At 44.0% G+C, this 17245-nt stretch overlaps 1 protein-coding gene across 1 annotated transcript in view; it reads right to left on the bottom strand.

The window, feature by feature from the left end:
• The window catches only part of Lmcd1 (LIM and cysteine rich domains 1), a 59005-nt gene extending 49334 nt beyond the window's left edge, over positions 1-9671 (bottom strand). Inside the window, exon 1 of the mRNA XM_052174479.1 lies at positions 9495-9671. Coding sequence (XP_052030439.1) covers positions 9495-9536 — 42 coding nt within the window. The 5' untranslated portion in view covers positions 9537-9671. The remainder of the gene's footprint in view (positions 1-9494) is intronic.
• Positions 9672-17245: the final 7574 nt, after the last annotated feature.

Raw genomic sequence — 17245 nt, 5'->3', positions numbered from 1 at the left:
AAAAGCTTTATTCATGATGGGAAGGGACATCCTGGCTGTCTGATAGGAAAGTATTTCAGAATAATATTTTAAATGCTTAAATTAAAATCCCAAAGGAAACCATTATTGAAATGATATAAACCCATAAATCCAGAGATGTGGTTTACTAATATGACAGCTTTTAAAAATTAATTACTAGTAAATAATGGTGTCTATCATCACTCTATTTTCAGATCAAGGGTAACTATAAATGGCATGTCCAATTCAATATAGCTAAATAATTACAGATATCCATTGGAATTTAAGGCCTGAGGCTCATAAACTTCCAATAGCTTTGTCTCCATTCCTAATAGAAGGGAGTCCTACTTTTTAATGAGAGATTAGAGATATAAAGTTGCCTGGTAATGCAGTTGTAGTGACATAGCTCTCATTTAAAAACACACTAAGTATTGGGGCATATAGTTCAGTGGTAGAAGACTTGTGTAGAAAGCTCAGGACCCTGGATCTTATCCTTGGAACTGAAAAATAAAACTAAAATGTACATACTTTGGTCCAGCATAGTAGGACATACCCTAAATCCTGGAACTTGGAGGAACCTGAAAGGCTGAGGCAGGAAAAATTATGAGCCAAGACTAGCCTTAGCTATACAGTGAGATTACAACAACAAAGAAAAAGATAAGTACTCTTGCTCAATCTATCAGTAAGATTTCAAAATTATCTCCCTTACACAGTTTCCTACCCACTGTCCCCTCATTAGAGTCAAGTCCCCTTAAGTAGGAATCTTGATGGCTACAGAGCCAGCTGAAATAGAGAGCAAAGGAGCCTTGGGAGGAGTGTGGCTGTCCTCCAGGATAGGGACAAAGCTGGGATCTTTTTTCCTTCTACCTCCTGTAGCCAGCATATTTCTTGAGCCAGTCACCTTGGTAGTGAGCCTCGTGAATCAATAGCTAGAACCACTTAGTCATATGGCCCAAATAGATGCTGTCTTCTTAAGGACAGGTTTCTTATAGGCTATTACTCAGACAGTAGCCCTTCGCTGTTATTTTGCTCTTTGGTGTCCCTGAAATCAACATAATGAAAAAATACAACCCAGTGTTCAGCAGTCTCTGAGGATACCTACTTAGCACAGACAACTGGTTTACCTTCCTACCAGCATTAATGCTAAAACTAGATACTGGTTGGACATAGAGCTACTTTTTAACTCTGTTTCTCAGGTTGCAAAGAGTCTTGTTTAGAATATAAAAGGTGGGTGAAGAATTGACATATTCCACTGTCACAGAGAGGAAGCATATCTGGGTTTCTCTGAAGGTGTACAGTCTCTGGAGATATGAGGATGTCTAGGCAAAGAGGATGTGTGTGTGTGTGTGTGTGTGTGTGTGTGTCTGTCTGTCTGTCTCTGTGTGTGTGTGTTTGTGTGTGTGTGTGTATGTGTTAGGTGGGAGGTCAAGTAATACATAGAATCTGGAACACCGACATTGTTGGACTTTTCTCTTACCATATAAAGAATGAATTCCACCAGATTCAAGTTTTCAAGGCAGGAGTCTCAGAGCTTTTGTATTCATTGTATGACAAGATAGTGGGTGGAACCTAATAAATGTTAAACAAATATGTTTTCAGGAAGAAATAAATGAATTTCACTCCACTTTATAAGCAAGGCATCTTATGGTAAGTGCCTGATAAGATTACAAGGGTGAGGTTGGATGAGGTGAAGGCTGCTTTTGAAAGGCAGGCCATGAGATCCAAAATGAACTGCTGCTATCTCCATGATTTTGCATATGGCGTGGCTTGAATATATTTATGGCTAGATCAAGTTTAACTACAAAGAGACAGTCCTGCAATCTGATATCTTAGAAGCCTCCACATGTGATGTAGGCGAACTGAACTTTCTCTTCCCGCATTCCAGTGCTTAATGACCTATGAGATTTTTGCTTTGTGCTGCTGAGAAGACTGCCAATAGCAGTAGGGGGGACTTGTTCATTGCTTACTTTACCTCATTAAACTATCATTTACATATAAAATTAGTATTAGCTTGTGTTCTAAAATGAGGGATCAGAGGTCTAGCAAGGATGAGTAACTTGGCAAAAATTGTGGATGTGGTAAATAACAGAATTAGGTCTTATCTCTACATCACTATGCTTGCAATATGTGGATTTCTTCCTACCCCATGTGAGCATGTGTTTGTATTTGTATGTGTACATATATAGAGAGGCAAGAGGAATAGATATCAAGTGTCTTCTTTAACCACTCTCTGCCTTATTTTATGAGACAAGATCTCTTATTGGGATTAAGGGCTCACCAAGTTGTCTAGGCGGGATGGTTCCTAAATCCCAGAGATCCTCTTGTCTATGCCTAAAACAGTTCTAGGATTACAGGAAAGTACAATTATTTAACTCTACTCAACTTGCTGGCACAACGATTCATTTGCATTTATCTCCATAAATAATATTTTTAAAACATCAAATGTTTAAAAGTAGGAAAGAAAAATTTTAATCCAAGAACAAATAATGTGGATTTGTAATAGCTACCTGGGGTTAGATACCCATAGTCTTTGTCCTTCAAAAGGCCAAGAGAATGGCCAAATAGGGCCTTTAATTTCCCCTCCTTGAGCAATATTAATTCCTTTTAAAGCATGTCCTATGGGAGTCTGGACTGTGGTTTTCTTGTCCTGATTCATATATTACTGGGCAGACCATGAGTCAAGCTGACCAAGCATGTTGAAATGGACATTTCTCAGGGAAACTTATCCCCACACTAGTGTTAGTGTGGAATATTTGGATCTAGTATGTATAGGATTTATTTTAAGAATCAGGATAATATGGTAATAATGTGATTCCTCGAATAGTTTCTGTACCAGATTCTTGCCCATAGGATATAATCAGCCTTCTAGAAAAGCAGGAAGAATATAGAAAGTTTCTATTGTATCCCCAGGAACAGCCTTGACTTGATGTGGATGATAATTCTGGTGCTACTCATATATATCTGAAGAGAACAGAATCCTGATGGCACTGGGTAGATGCTAAGAAGTTGCCCCCGGTGACTTTACTTAATTTATTTGTGAAACTTATGGTACTAGTCATCGCCTTTCTCCTTCAGACTTGTGCTCTGAATAGATGAGCTTAGGCTTTGGGTTCTGAGAGGCCTGGTTTTGACTTCTTAGCCTTTCATGTTAGGTAAACATTTAAACTTTGAGTCTAAATGTACTCATGTGGATAGACACTGCTGTCTTCTTTGGGTGGTTCTGAAGGCTAATCATAATGATGTCAGGCATCCTGAGTATCCTGGAGGGGTGTAAATGCTTTCCCTCTTTTGTTTTTTCCCAAATTTGTCTGTCCTAACAGAGAACAGATAAGTAGGCTTGGAGGAAGGAACCCAAACAGCTGATAATAATAAGAATGAATAAAGTCGTTTAGAGAGAGGAAATAAAAGTGAACAGTTTCATTTCCCATATAAAAGAAGTAGACTCCAACTAGAGAGTTGATGTGGGAACTTTATATAGCGTTGGGATTGCATTGGCATTTCTGATTTTATAAAGGCTAGGTTCTGGGCTCAGTAGGTAAAGGCTCTTGCTATCGAGCCAGATGACTTGAGTTTGATCCCCAGAACCTTTAGTGGAAAGAGAGAAGCAACTCCTGAAAGTTCTCCTCTGACAGATACCATCTCTCTCTCTCTCTCTCTCTCTCTCTCTCTCTCTCTCTCTCTCTCTCTCTCTCTCTCTCTCTCTCTCTCTTTCTCACACACACACACACACACACACACACACACACACACACACACACACACAATAAATAAATTTAATAAAAATAAAACACCAAATGTCTGCCTCAAGTATCTAAGCTTAGAAACCAAATATATGTCAACTATTAAAAAGAAATCTTCGTGCCCATGTTCCCCTACTTCATCTTTAGCTCTTAGAGAAATTCCACAGATGGCATTTTCTTGAGTTCCAATAAACTTATGCTGTTGACATACATGACACCAAGAATGCCTAGGACACCAAAAATGTCCCAAGTGCAGTCAAGGAAGCCTCCTGATCTCGAGAGAATCTCACAGAAGTGGCTTTTGGCCCCACACCTGTCAAGGCAGTGGCAGCTGCTGACCAAATCCTCTTCCTGTACACACAGTGGAAGAAGACGAACAGTTTTAAAGGAAAATAACGAAGAGCAGCAGCTGTCTCTTCCTCTGGGATGTTCTAGAAGCTGCTAGATAATTCTGCTCTCTGAGAATGGAGTGCTAGGTCTATTTTTCCACAATTCCTTGTTTAGGAAGATGATCTGACATAAAAGAAAGGGCAGCGGGATAGAGGGGAAAGGCAACTGTATTTTATCCAACTTCTGCTACTCAGGAAAATGACCTGTGCATAGGCCTCCAGCAAATAAATGCCTGGAATCATAATAATGATTATTAATTAGTTAATTAATTGATTTTGTAGTGCTTGGAATAGCATCCAGGGTCTCAAATGTTCTAGGTAGGTATGTTACCTCTGAAGTACATCTTAAGCCCACCTCATGCCTTTACTAACGACAGTGAGTCAACCACCTGCCAGAGAAATGAATGTTTAAATGTTGTTGGGTAAGGGGTGGTGAGATAAGAGCACTTCAGGTCTGCTATGAATCATGGCAAATCTCTGTTGCATTATATACAGGATATTTTGAATATGTGAGTAGGAAAGATAGGGTGACTCTCCTCCATCGGAATCCAGCCCCAAGCCTCTTCTGGACTGAAGTTGGCTCACTATCATCTCCCCAAAGTGCCCAGAGTACAGACATGAAAGAGACATGAAGGAGCTGGGTGGTCTGGCTCTCTGCTTTGCTGAGTTCAGCCTGTCTTGCCCTGCCTCAGCACCCGTGCAATCCATATGGCTGGGAGATCCTGCTCCCACAGCTCCTGGTGGCTCACACTGTGCTATGGCTTACCTGTGACCTCCTGACTGAGCCTGTTCAGACATATCTGCACAGTAGGATGAGCATGTGCCACATGCAGAGTAATAATTCTCTAAAAGAGACTTAGATAGGGCTGGGGAGAGAACTCTGCATGTGAACACATTTTCCCTGCCAGCCTCACCCCCGGAGTTTAGCCCCTTGAACTCACAGTGGAGGAGAGAAATGGTACCCAAAGGTTGGCCCCTCACCTCTACACTTGTGCTGTGGCACACATGGACACAAGCATGTCCTCGCTCTTCCCACTCTTTTTTGGGGACAAATTGCTTTTTACACCTACAGGCATGCCTTCAATGTATTGGCTATTAAGGTCTTCAAATGACAGCTTAACATGTTTTTAAGGCAGAGAGAGCCAATGACAATTCTTGAGGAGCCTTGTTTATGTTGGACTGGCCTGCCTAAGCCATGTGCCAGAAATTTTGCACGTGGCAGGAATTAGAGGTGAAAAACAGGAAGAGCTTTGGACCGAGTGGAGGACTAACCTGGAGCACGGGCTAGCTAGGAAGGATATAATGGGGAGATCTGTGGAGAAAGATGCCTAATTGAACCTGGACGTCACTTGGATATCTTATCACTTAGTGCTCTTTGGGTATTGTGTTAAGGAGCAAAAAAAGAGAGTCCTTTGGAGCCAGGATGTTGGTACTGCATCAGAGTGAGCATACCTTAAGACTCTGTCTGGTTTATCTCTTTTGAACATCCTACAAGGGGCTCCTGACCATCAGAGGATTTCTTTTTTTTTTTTTTCATTTTGCATTATTTTTTTTTGTTCTATATATTTTTTATTTACATTTCAAATGATTTCCAATTTTCTAGCCCCCCACTCCCCGAAAGTCCCGTAAGCCCCCTTCTCTCCCCCTGTCCTCCCACCCACCCCTTCCCACTTCCCCGGTCTGGTTTTGCCAAATACTGCTTCACTGAGTCTTTCCAGAACAAGGAGCCACTCTTCCTTTCTTCTTGTACCTCATTTGATGTATAGATTATGTTTTAGGTATTCCAGTTTTCTAGGTTAATATCCACTTATTAGTGAGTGCATACTATGATTCACCTTTTGAGTCAGGGTTACCTCACTTAGTATGATGTTCTCTAGCTCCATGCATTTGCCTAAGAATTTCATGAATTCATTCTTTCTAATGGCTGAATAGTACTCCATTGTGTATATATACCACATTTTTTGCATCCACTCTTCTGTTGAGGGATACCTGGGTCATCAGAGGATTTCTAAGAGCCTACTAGCTTCTAGACATCTTTTCAGCAGACTCTGGTCAGTAGCTTGACTCGTTCAAGCCTCAGTTTTCACATCTCAAAAGTGAGAAAGAGTTCTACCATGCCCCCAACTCTCTCTGTATCCCTGTGTATGTTGTGTGTGTATGTATGTGTGAGTGTGTGTGTGTGTGTGTGTGTGTGTGTATAAAAGTACCTATGATAGCCTAAGGCCAACCTTGGGTATTTTTCCTCTAGGGCCATCTACTTTGCGTTTTTGAAGCAGGGTCTCTCATTGGAACCTGGAAGTCATCAAGTAGGCTAGACTGGATGGCCAGTAAGTCCGTGGGATCTGTCTCAGTGCTGAGATTACACACATGTGCCATATGGCTCTTTATGTGGGTGCTAAAGGTTGAACTCAAGCCCTTAGGATTGTGTGGAAAACACTTTGCCAGTCTGACTAAGGGCTGACTTTTACCAAGTGCTCTTATGCTGAGTGTTTTTTTTTTATTCGATATATTTTTTATTTACATTTCAAATGATTTCCCCTTTCCTGGCTCCCCACTCCCCAAAAGTCCCATAAGGCCTCTACCCTCCCCCTGTTTCCCTCCCTCCTCCCACTTTCCTGTTCACATCATCTTGTTGAGTATCCCAGGCACTGTGAGAAGTTAACACCATTATTGCCTCTTCAATTTTTCAGAAGCTTCTAGGACACCAACACAGAAGTTAGTTTCCTTGCCCTAGTGTCTGAATAGTAAGTGGAGGAGCTGGGATTTGAACTCAGATCTAATGCCAGAGCCTGTGGCAGTAAACAGAATTTTTAATAAGCATCTGAAGGACAAACTTATCCTGGTGATTGGTTCCACCTAGAGACAGGCATTCGGTCTTCGTTGTTGCCAAAGAATGTTGGCAATTTCACTATGCTCAGGGACCTGCCTGTTCTGGGGAATAGTCTCCTTTCCAAAGAGCAAAGGAGGCTCAAGAGCAGTCAGTGGCTTGGGACTGTTCCCCACCCTCTGCCCCTGTGGATAAGAGCATCCATCCATCCCACAGAGAGAAGCTGACAGTCTGGGCTCAGTCACATGATCTTCAAGGCTGCTCCAGTCTGGGATTTTATATTTTCACTTGAAGACTGTTTTATGACTTCCCAGCTGCTGTCAGTTCCCACCCCTCCCAACTCTTGGGGGACAGGGCATGGGGACACGATGAAATCCATGTTAAACCCTTTCACATTTTGTAAACAGGTCTTTTGCAGTCTGAAACTGGTTTAGAATGTCTAAGTGCGATTATACTCCCTGAAGCCAAATGTTATACCCACCCCCTGACTGCTGATTTTTTAAAGTAAATATGCAATAAACTCTTTTCAGCTTTTGATAGGACACAGTATTTGTCAGCGCTGTGCCATTTGGCAAGTCCCTCTTGGGTTCCCTTCCCTTCCCTCTGCTCTTTAGTTTGAAGACATTGGTTAATCCACCCCCTTGGTTATCTTCCCCAGTGGTTGGAATTCCAAGAGGTAAAAAAATACCCACCCTTTCATCTTTGCCCACTTCATTCTTTCTCTAAGCCTGTAATTGGATCTAAATGGAAAATAAAACCTTCGCAGGCCAAGGAAGTTGGCAACAGACGGTGACATGAAGAGGAACATGTTCCATCTCTAATCCAGAGAATCACACCCTCCTATGCAAGGGACAATAAAAACAAGGTTTTCTCCAAGTGTGGCCTGTGTTCTTGATGAAGCCCAGGGAAGGGCTCTTTATAGACTTCATCTCACATGCTAAGATGTGAACCAGCATATAGCAACACACTCCCAAATCATTTGACCCATCTGAGGACAGTGAAATGCTGTCACCACCCCTGAATTCTGGTAGTTTGACTGAATTTGGGGCAGTAGTCCAAACATACCATACCATACCATACCATACCATACCATACCATACCATACCATACCATACCATACCATACCACAGAGCTACAAACAGAATGATGATCCCACATGTACCCTAAGCAGTCACTGTGGGCTTAGCTATTCTCCACTTTAGGTGTTGTTTTCTGAGTCTCGCTGTGAGAATGGGGTATGCATGCTAGACTGGGACAGAGATGATCAGGAGCTAGGTCTGCCCTCAAACACGTGGGAAATTGCATAGAACAGGAAGAGTGAAGTCTGTGTATAATCAGAGACTAGCAGGTAATCCCCCTCCCTTGGGTCTCAGTGCTCTGTGAATTCTGGAGGAGAGATGACACTTGATTCTGCAAATAGTCTGGTGAATGCATCAGGGAGATGCCCGGAGAAAGTCTGATTTGATGCCGTGTGCAGAAGGAATCACTAGGCTCGGGAGTGGGAGGGCAGGAGGTCTGGGGTTCTTCCTGCCCTCCCCCATCTCGTTTTCTTTCCTTTGCCTTTCTACCTCCCACAAAAAGTCAGCAAAGGAGAACTTGGCCCTGCAAGATTGAATACTCTGAAAGCATAGCTTAATAATTACTGCTTGGGAATATTAACCTACACTATCAAGATTGCTATTAAAAGTACTGGTTCTCTCCTCCCTACATTATAGATAGGTAAAGAGTTGCTAAGAATGTGACTTTATCATTGTTGTACAGATAAAACATGGCAGACGAAGGGCCAGGGTTTGAACATCTTCCTCCTCTGGAGCCATCTCTCTGTGACCCTATACCTTTTATTTCACCATCTGGGAAGAGTCATTGCTGCTTCCTGTCTCCTAGGTCTTCTCAGAGCCCACTCTTCTGCTTTCAGGGTGCCTCAGGTAAGCAGGCAGCCAGTTAAGAGCTGTAGGCGCAGCTGCTGGCCCTGCCTGCAGCAATTTACCCATGACCTTCTGGGCTCCAGGCCAGCCCTTCTTGAAAGGGAACCGTGCAGACCCCGGGGAAAGAAATTAGTTCCCCTGAACTAGACTGGCTGCCATTGGCAAATACACCAAAAGAAACCATTCTATGTCCTGGGGAAACCGCACTACTCTGGGAGGCTAGGAAGGGGGAGGGGTTGCCTCACAGTGCCCCAACCTTCACTAAAGGCACATCAGGAGGTTGGAGTGTACAGGCAAAGGAAAGCCAGCGCATTTCCCATGTCCACAAATAAGCATCTGCTCCCTCCCTCTGAATTTTAACTTTGGTTCACCTTTAATTAGCCGCAATAAAGAACTAAGACTCGGTGCAAATACGTTTCTTAACAATGGCTTTAAGAGTAATTTGGGGGTGGTGGTGGTGGCGGTGATCCTGTCACCTCAAATAAGTATTGTCTCCTATTCTGTTTTCTGTGTGTTCTGTGGATTTGATGCAACCATTAAAGTGTCCCTAGGTACTCAGTGCATCTGAGAGCAGTGGGGACTGAAGGATACAGGAATACCGAGGGATCTCGCTCACCTTTTGCACTCCAGGGTTGAGGTCCTTAGCCACCTTTGCCATCCTGGGGGAGGCAGAAACAGCACCTGGCTTCTCAGGCAGAGGCGAGAGGGTGCGCAGCGTGGATAGCGATGCTGAAGGGCCAAGTTCTGGTTCTGTTGCCTGCGTCCAGCGGCAGCTCTGCGCTCGGAGCGGTGCCGGCGCCCGCTTTAATTGGAGAGCGGGACTCCCTCTAAAAAGTGGCCAGCCAATGCGCGTGGGCGCCCACTCGAGGCCAGCCAATCAGAGCAAAAAGCTGCACCCCTCCCTTAGGGTGGCCTCTACAAGGAGGCTGAGAACTTGGCTAAACTCTGCCCTGACGTCAGCTTAGCCGGCTGCCCTGCCACCTAGGGCTCACATCTGTCCCCTAGGCGGCAGGAATCCCTCCCCACGCCCTTCTCCTTTAAAGGGCAAGTAGCAGAGGGAGGGGCAGAGGAGACCCGGGCAGATCCATTCAGGTCAAAAGAGAGAGCAAATAGGAGAGCCAAGGTATTTTTAGAGAGCTGGATCCAAAAATAAATGCTGAGCAGTGCTCTCTGCCCACCTCTTCCCCCTTGTCCCAGGGGTGCGCGGGGTAGGTGGTCTCCAGAAGACTCAACTGACCCTCACCTGGGCAAGGTCTCTAGTAACCAGAGAGAAAAGACCCTAGTAAATTATCATTTCTTAAAAACAGTAACAACAAAAAGTTTATAACTTTTTTTTTTAAATTTGTTTAAACTTCTTAGAGGAAAATTAACACAATCTTTATTCTCTCTCTCTCTCTCTCTCTCTCTCTCTCTCTCTCTCTCTCTGTGTGTGTGTGTGTGTGTGTGTGTGAGTGAGAGAGAGGGGGGGAGGGAGGGAGGGAAGGGAAGGGAGCACTTGTGTGGAGGTTAGAGAAAGAATTCTGCAAGTCAATTCTCTCTACCATGTGGGCTCCCAGCATCGAACTCTGGTCGTCAGACTTGGCAGCAAATATCCTCATCCAGGGGGGCGTTCCGGTATTATAACTTCAAAATTTTTATGACTCCAACTGGGAAGACGAGGAGAGATCGTCAGTTGGTCAAAGCTGTGCTCTGCAACCAGACTTTATTTAACCAGAAAAGGTGAGATCAGAAATTGGCCCCAGGGGGAGGAGCTTGAGACTAAAGGATATACTGTGAAAATGAGTAATTAAGTCTTGCAAGTCTGGATGATCAAAATCTGTCTGTTTCTCATCCTTGGAATGAAGTGTCCATGGAACATCTAACAATGGTTTCTGTAAACTGGCCAGGCTGTTCGCTCCTGAGTCCGCGTTGCTCTAGGAGGCAGCTCTCCTGGCTTGGATTCCCCTGTCCCAAGAGAATACAGCACAGGCACCTATTTATTCAGAACAATTCCTGCTTCATCCGCCATGAGGTGAGGTGGTCTTTCTACAACCCATATTGGCAAGATTTCCCGCCAGAAACCAGGGCTCCAGTGAGTTACAGTGAAAGATTGGCTGCAGGAGATCCAATATCGATCTTAAAGTATATCCTTTAGTTTTGATTTATTGGAAATTGGGACCATGGGTCACATTCTGAAACTTTCTAATCAGAGACCTTCCTATTGCTGAGTATTTAACCTGCCACCCTCTTCAGGAATCTCCAATCATCTCCAGCCCCTTCTGCCCCAAACTGTGATTCCCTGTGGAAAGCTCAGGGCACATTAGTCGGATAGATGAATGGTTGGATGGCTGAATGAATAAAGATCTGAGGATCTGGTTCTGATTGTGTGTGTGTGTGTGTGTGTGTGTGTGTTCACAAGGAGGCCAGAGGACACCCTTGGCCACTGTAAAGCCCCAGCCACCATCGATAATGTCTCTCACTGACCTGGACCTTGCCCAGTAGATTAGACTAGCGAGCTAGTGAGCTCCAAGGGACCCATCTGTCTCTGCCTCCCCAGGGCTGGCATTGTGAGCATGCCACTATGCCAGGTTTGGTTTACGTAGGTTTGGGGGATTGTGCCTAGGTCCTCATGTCTGCTAGGCCAGCATTTTACCAACTAAGTGATCTCTCTTCCTGGGATTCTGACTTTTTATTAACACCAATCAGGACAGGTGAGACCAGCAGAACTGGCACAAGTATTATACTTCATCCATTTTGTTCTAACTTCCAAGGTGGGCTGTGTGTGAAATGTTAGAACCTCACAGTGGTCAACAGAAGCGTGGCCCTGGATGGACACTTTCCCGTGAGCAGCTCTCTCAGTAGCAGATCCTCAGAATAACAGTGCTAAAGAGACATCATGCCAGAAGCTTTCATGTCTCAGAGCAATGAGAACAGAAGCCAGGAGTGTAACAAAGGCAGGCTTTATTCCTTTCAGACCGGGCAGAGACCTTCCCAGTGACATCACTGGCCACTCCTGGCTCAGACACTTTTTTTTTTTTTTTTTTTTTGCCTCATCTTGAGAAAACATTGTTCCGGACACCCTGGTAGCTGCAGTAACATTACACTGTATAGTTTCAGCTACAGATACTTTTCTCTTCTCTTTACCTTTACCTCTGGCTCCAGGAACATTTAAGGATGCAGATGCCACACCTTCTCAGAACAGAGTGCTGAGCTGCTGTCCTGAGTGCCCCATCTTCTGTTTTCTAGAGAATTGGTTACCATGGGCAGACAAGAGAATCCTTCTGTCCTCTACAACCTGTCCCCATCCCAGCTCTGGATTCCAATCCCTATCCTTGAAATCCTTCTGCAGACCTATGCACTAAAGGAGGTCCCGTAGCCATGAACTTTTATGGCCGCCAAGTTATAGCTTGTGTCTGTTCAGTTATGTGGAAGGAATGTGGCCACTGCATCTCAGCTTCACTGGAACTTTGAGATACCCACCACTACCACTATCACCACCACCACCACTACCACCACCAACACCACCAACACCACCACCACCAACAACAATATAACCACCACCGTAACCACCACCACCACCACCACCACCACCACCACCACAACTACCACCATCTCCACCACCATCACCACTACCACCACCATCACCACCACTACCACTACTACCATCACCAACAACAACATCAACACCATCACCACTTCTTGCTCTTCTTTTGTTCTCTTCCTCCTTCTCTTTCTATGTATGGTGTATGTGGATGCATAGATGGGTATCCATGTGGGGTTCAGTGGTCAAACTAGTGTGTCATACCTCATTTTGGGGGGATAGCGTTTTTCACTGAACCTGGATCTTACCAATTGAGCTAGGCTGGTGATTAGTGAGCTCCAGAGATCCGCTGTCTTTATCTTCCTAGGGCTGGGATTATAAACAAGTTTGTCATCATGCCTGGCTTTTTACGTGGGTATGGTGAATTATACTCTGATTCTTTTGCTTGTGTGGCTTTATGGGTTTATGCCTTAATGGAATAAGCTCTCTATTTCTTTAGGGAAGAAAATAGAATTCTGGACATCTTTTTTTGGGGGGTGGAACAACACCAAGGTCTGATGTTTCTCAAGGTTCACTGCTTTGTGAGGCTGGAAATGTCCATTCATTCATTCATAAGGGAGTCTCAGGCACCTGCCTTAACCAAGTCCTGGTCTAAGTGCTGGGGATACTCCATACATTAAAGACAAATCCTTCTGCTTGGAGATGGTTGCTCCAATAACTAACACCAGGGATCTCTACCTGAGAAATCTCTTAGCTTACTAGATCTTGGCCACTCAAAGAAAATAAAAATGCAAAGGCGTGCGCGCACGCACACGCACACACACACACACACACACACACACACACCCCACAGGCACACATTAAGGTATTTGAGTACACTGTCAGTGTCTTCAGACACACCAGAAGAGGGCATCAGATCCTATTACAGATGATTGTGAGCCACCACTTGGTTGCTAGGAATGAACTCAGGACCTCTGTAAGAGCAGCCAGTGCTCTTAACCACTGAGCCATCTCTCCAACCCTCAAGGAATTTCTTAATTTAGTGTAACAAAACTAGAAATTGCCATCACTGAAATTCCAATTGACAATTCTAAATTGAAGATCCTGTGTTGTTACCTGTCCCATGTGGTCTTCCCATGACCCTGGTCATTATCACAGGCTTATGAGCCATTGTCAGGGAAAGAACGAATACGTGGTTCAAGATAATGCTGTGGAAATGCTGTGGATACCATCGCCATCCCTCTCTTTATGTTATCTGAGATTTTTGAGTGAATCTCATATTCCTTTTATCATTCATAAATGAATCAACTAAACAAGCAAACACTGGACTAGCGACTAGTGTGGGTTCAGTACTGAGGTGAGCACTCAGTAGCAAACACTCCTACTGGGAGGGGGTTTGTCTACACAGGTTGCTATCCAGTGGATGGAGGATTTTAGTTAAGAAAACTACAGGGCAGGGCGTCTGGGGAAAACAAATGGAGGAGGAATCCATTAGATATTGTTCCATTGTGTCATAGTGATCCAGGAAAGCCTGACAGAGGTGGTAGCAAGCCGGCTGAGACATGAAATGGGGATGCATTAGATGTGAATAGAATCGACATAGAGAGAATACTCTGGGAGCCCAGGGCTATAAAAGCAAAGCCCCCCTGGGTGGTCATGAGCTTTGTGAGTGAGGGATGGAAAGGTCAGTGTGGAGGAAGAGCAGCTGCAGCCGAATGGAACGAGAGGAGAGCAAGGCAGGCAGGCAGGCAGGCAGGACTTGACCTCCCTGGGTCCTTTAAACAACACCAAGAAATTAAGACTCTTCTCTGAGAACACGGAGCTATCATGTTCCTGCTTTCCAACTAGAATACAACAACGGATGCCACATGTGACATTTAGAACTTCCTAGAGCCACATTTACAGAAAGCAGAAAACAAACAGATGAGGTATTCATAATACATTTTATTTAACATGATATCAGCAAAGTTTTGCTATTCCCAGCTGTGCTTGATATAAGGCTCACTAAGACATTTCCTAGACTTTTAAGGAGCTAATTAGTTAAATAATGTTATGTGTATGGGTGTTTTGCCTGCACAATGTGCAGGCCTGTATACCATGTGCACACTTTATACCCTTGGATACCAGAAGAAGGCACCCAATCCCTTGAGATGAGTTATAGACAATTGTGAGCCTCCTCTTGGGTCCCAGGAATTAAACCAGGGTCCTCCAGAAGAGCATCCAGTGTTCTTAACTACTGAGCCAAATCTTCAAAAACCAATTAAAGAACCCTTCTTTTTTATTGCATCTTTGAATCATCTTATTCTCTCTGTACACCTCTCTAAAGATTAGCCATACTGGAAATATTCAGTGGCCTCAAGTGGCTAGGGTCTTCCATATTAGAGCAAGGCTTCACTGCAAACTAAACAAGCCCATGACCAGCAAACAGGAATGCAGCTGATAGCTAACATTCTTGTATTGCCACTTGGAGAAATGATGGAGCTATGAAGTCAGTTGACTGGTCTCTTATGATCTGCTGTGGAGCCTGTACTAAAAGGGACAAGTGAATTTCCCAAAGTCACAAAGGCACAGAGAAGTAGAAGCAAGATTTGAATGCAGATTTCCTGGCTTCACACCACAGACTTTCACGCATCCCCACTGATCACAGCTCACAAGAGCTTTCATTGTTAGGCTAGAGCAGTCATGGCCTAAGTTGTCTTCATGTGTGAACATGAAAAATGGCTTTTATTTGGTTGTGATTTTTAAGAACATCCTGTATTCATTAAAAGCACCTAACGCTTAAGGATTAGTAGATATAAATAATCCATAGACCACATAGTCTATTTTAATTAGCTGTTATAAATATGCATGAGTGACATACTGTAGCTTAATTTGTGTTCTTTTCAACCCACATTTGTGCCATATATTTTGTGACTTGTCCACAACTCAAAATTTTTTTGATTTCTTTCCTGCTATTTTTTTTGAACAGGAACTTTAATTTTAGAATAAAAATCTAATTTTCTCCAGATTTTTGGATAGGTTCCCAGATTCAGAAAGCCTTTGCCTATAGGGCCAAAACATCTGGATTAAAAAACCATGATTGTTGGATCCAACCAGTGTTCTGCTTCACAGCTTTTGACAGGCGTGGGGAAAGACATGAGGAGGCTCTGCCTCTTTGGAAATTACAGTATGCCAGGATCTAGAGTCTTGAATGTTGAGCCAGATTCTGCTAGCATCAATGTTGCTGACACCCACCTTGTAACTCAAGTTGGTTGTAAGTGATTGTTAAGTTTGTCCTTGCTGTCAGCTTTGCAATTTAGCTGCAGGTAGAATAGTAACCTTTCCCCATTTAGTTAGGTAAAGAGGGCATAAAGAGCACAGGATGCATACCTAGAAAGTAGGTCTAATATTCTAATATATATATATATATATATTATATACATATATGATCAGTAGATGATAGGTTGACAGACGATAGACAGATGATTGATAGATTGATACATATACAGACAGATAGAAAGATAATGTATGCATGTTCCCTTCAACTCTACCATGGGTGAATTAAGAGGTTTGAAGAGGATACCTGAGAGTCTCATTGTCAGAGTCTCGTTGTCTCTGAGAGGATAATGATGGTTGTTCCCCTCTTGTTGCAAATGCATCTACATTTTTCTTGCTCCCTCAGCAGTACACAGAATTTTAAAATGACCCCATGCTAGTAACTATGAGTTGCTTCTAACAAACACAAGACAGTGAAGGTGTTGGGAATTATGCCATGATACACTATGTCTTCTGGCAAAGATGAAGGGATTTCCCCCCTTCCCTTCTCCCTCTTGCTCCCACCCTGCTCGCTCCAGCCCCCAACTCACTCAAGCCCAGTTTGTTTCAGCTCAAAGGTTTTTTATTTATTTCCCATTATGGGTGGTTGTGAGCCATCATGTGGTTGCCAGGATTTGAATTCATGACTCCTGGAGGAGCAGTTAGTGCTCTTAAGTTCTGAGCTATCTCACCAGCCCCAAGATGAAGGGATATTTCAGATATAAGTAAGATCTAGAATAAGCTATAGAGGGGAGGTGTTGCTATGTGCACTCGACCTGGTCTGAGCCTATATAAAGAAGGCCCGATGGGGAGGGTCTTCTTTCTGTCTTGCTGGATCTAAGGAGTCAGCCACTGCAGCCACTGTCAGTTCTCCATCTGCAAGAAAATGAATTCTTCCAACAGCAGTTGAGCTTGGAGGAGGACCGGAGCCTGTCTCAGAGGAGGTCTCCGAGGATACTTCATGCCAGGCTGACAGCTGGAACTCAGTTTTGTGAGGCTCTGAGCCAGGGACCCAATTAACAAGTTAAATGTGCTTGAATCCCAAAGCCATTGTAACAATGATTTGGACTTACTTTCCACTTTCCTTTTACTCATCTCTCTCTCTCTCTCTCTCTCTCTCTCTCTCTCTCTCTCTCTCTCTCTCTCTCTCTCCCTCCCTCCCTCCCTCCCTCCCTCCTTTCTTCTCTCCCTCCCTCCCTCCCCCTCCCTCTCTCCCTCTCTCTCTCTCCCTCCCTTTTTCTCTCCCTCCCTCTCCGTCCCTCTCCCCCTCTATGTGTGTGTGTGTATGTGTGTGTGTGTTCCTGTGTGTTGGCACACAGCATGAGGAGACCAGAAGACAATCTCAGGCATCAGACCACCTCAGTTTCCACTTGTTCACTTGTTTGAGTCAGGACTACTTGTTTGCTCTAGCATTAACCAGGCTAGCTGCCTCCAAAGCTTCTAGGGATTTTCTGAACCCTGCCATCCATATTACCACAGGGACCCTGGGATTGCAGACATAAACTACAACATTTGGCTTTTTCATGGATTCTGGCTATCTGAATTCAGATCTG

Source organism: Apodemus sylvaticus, chromosome 2 (genome assembly GCF_947179515.1).
Source record: "Apodemus sylvaticus chromosome 2, mApoSyl1.1, whole genome shotgun sequence".
NCBI lineage: Eukaryota > Metazoa > Chordata > Mammalia > Rodentia > Muridae > Apodemus > Apodemus sylvaticus.
This window is presented reverse-complemented; position numbering and strand designations above follow the sequence as displayed.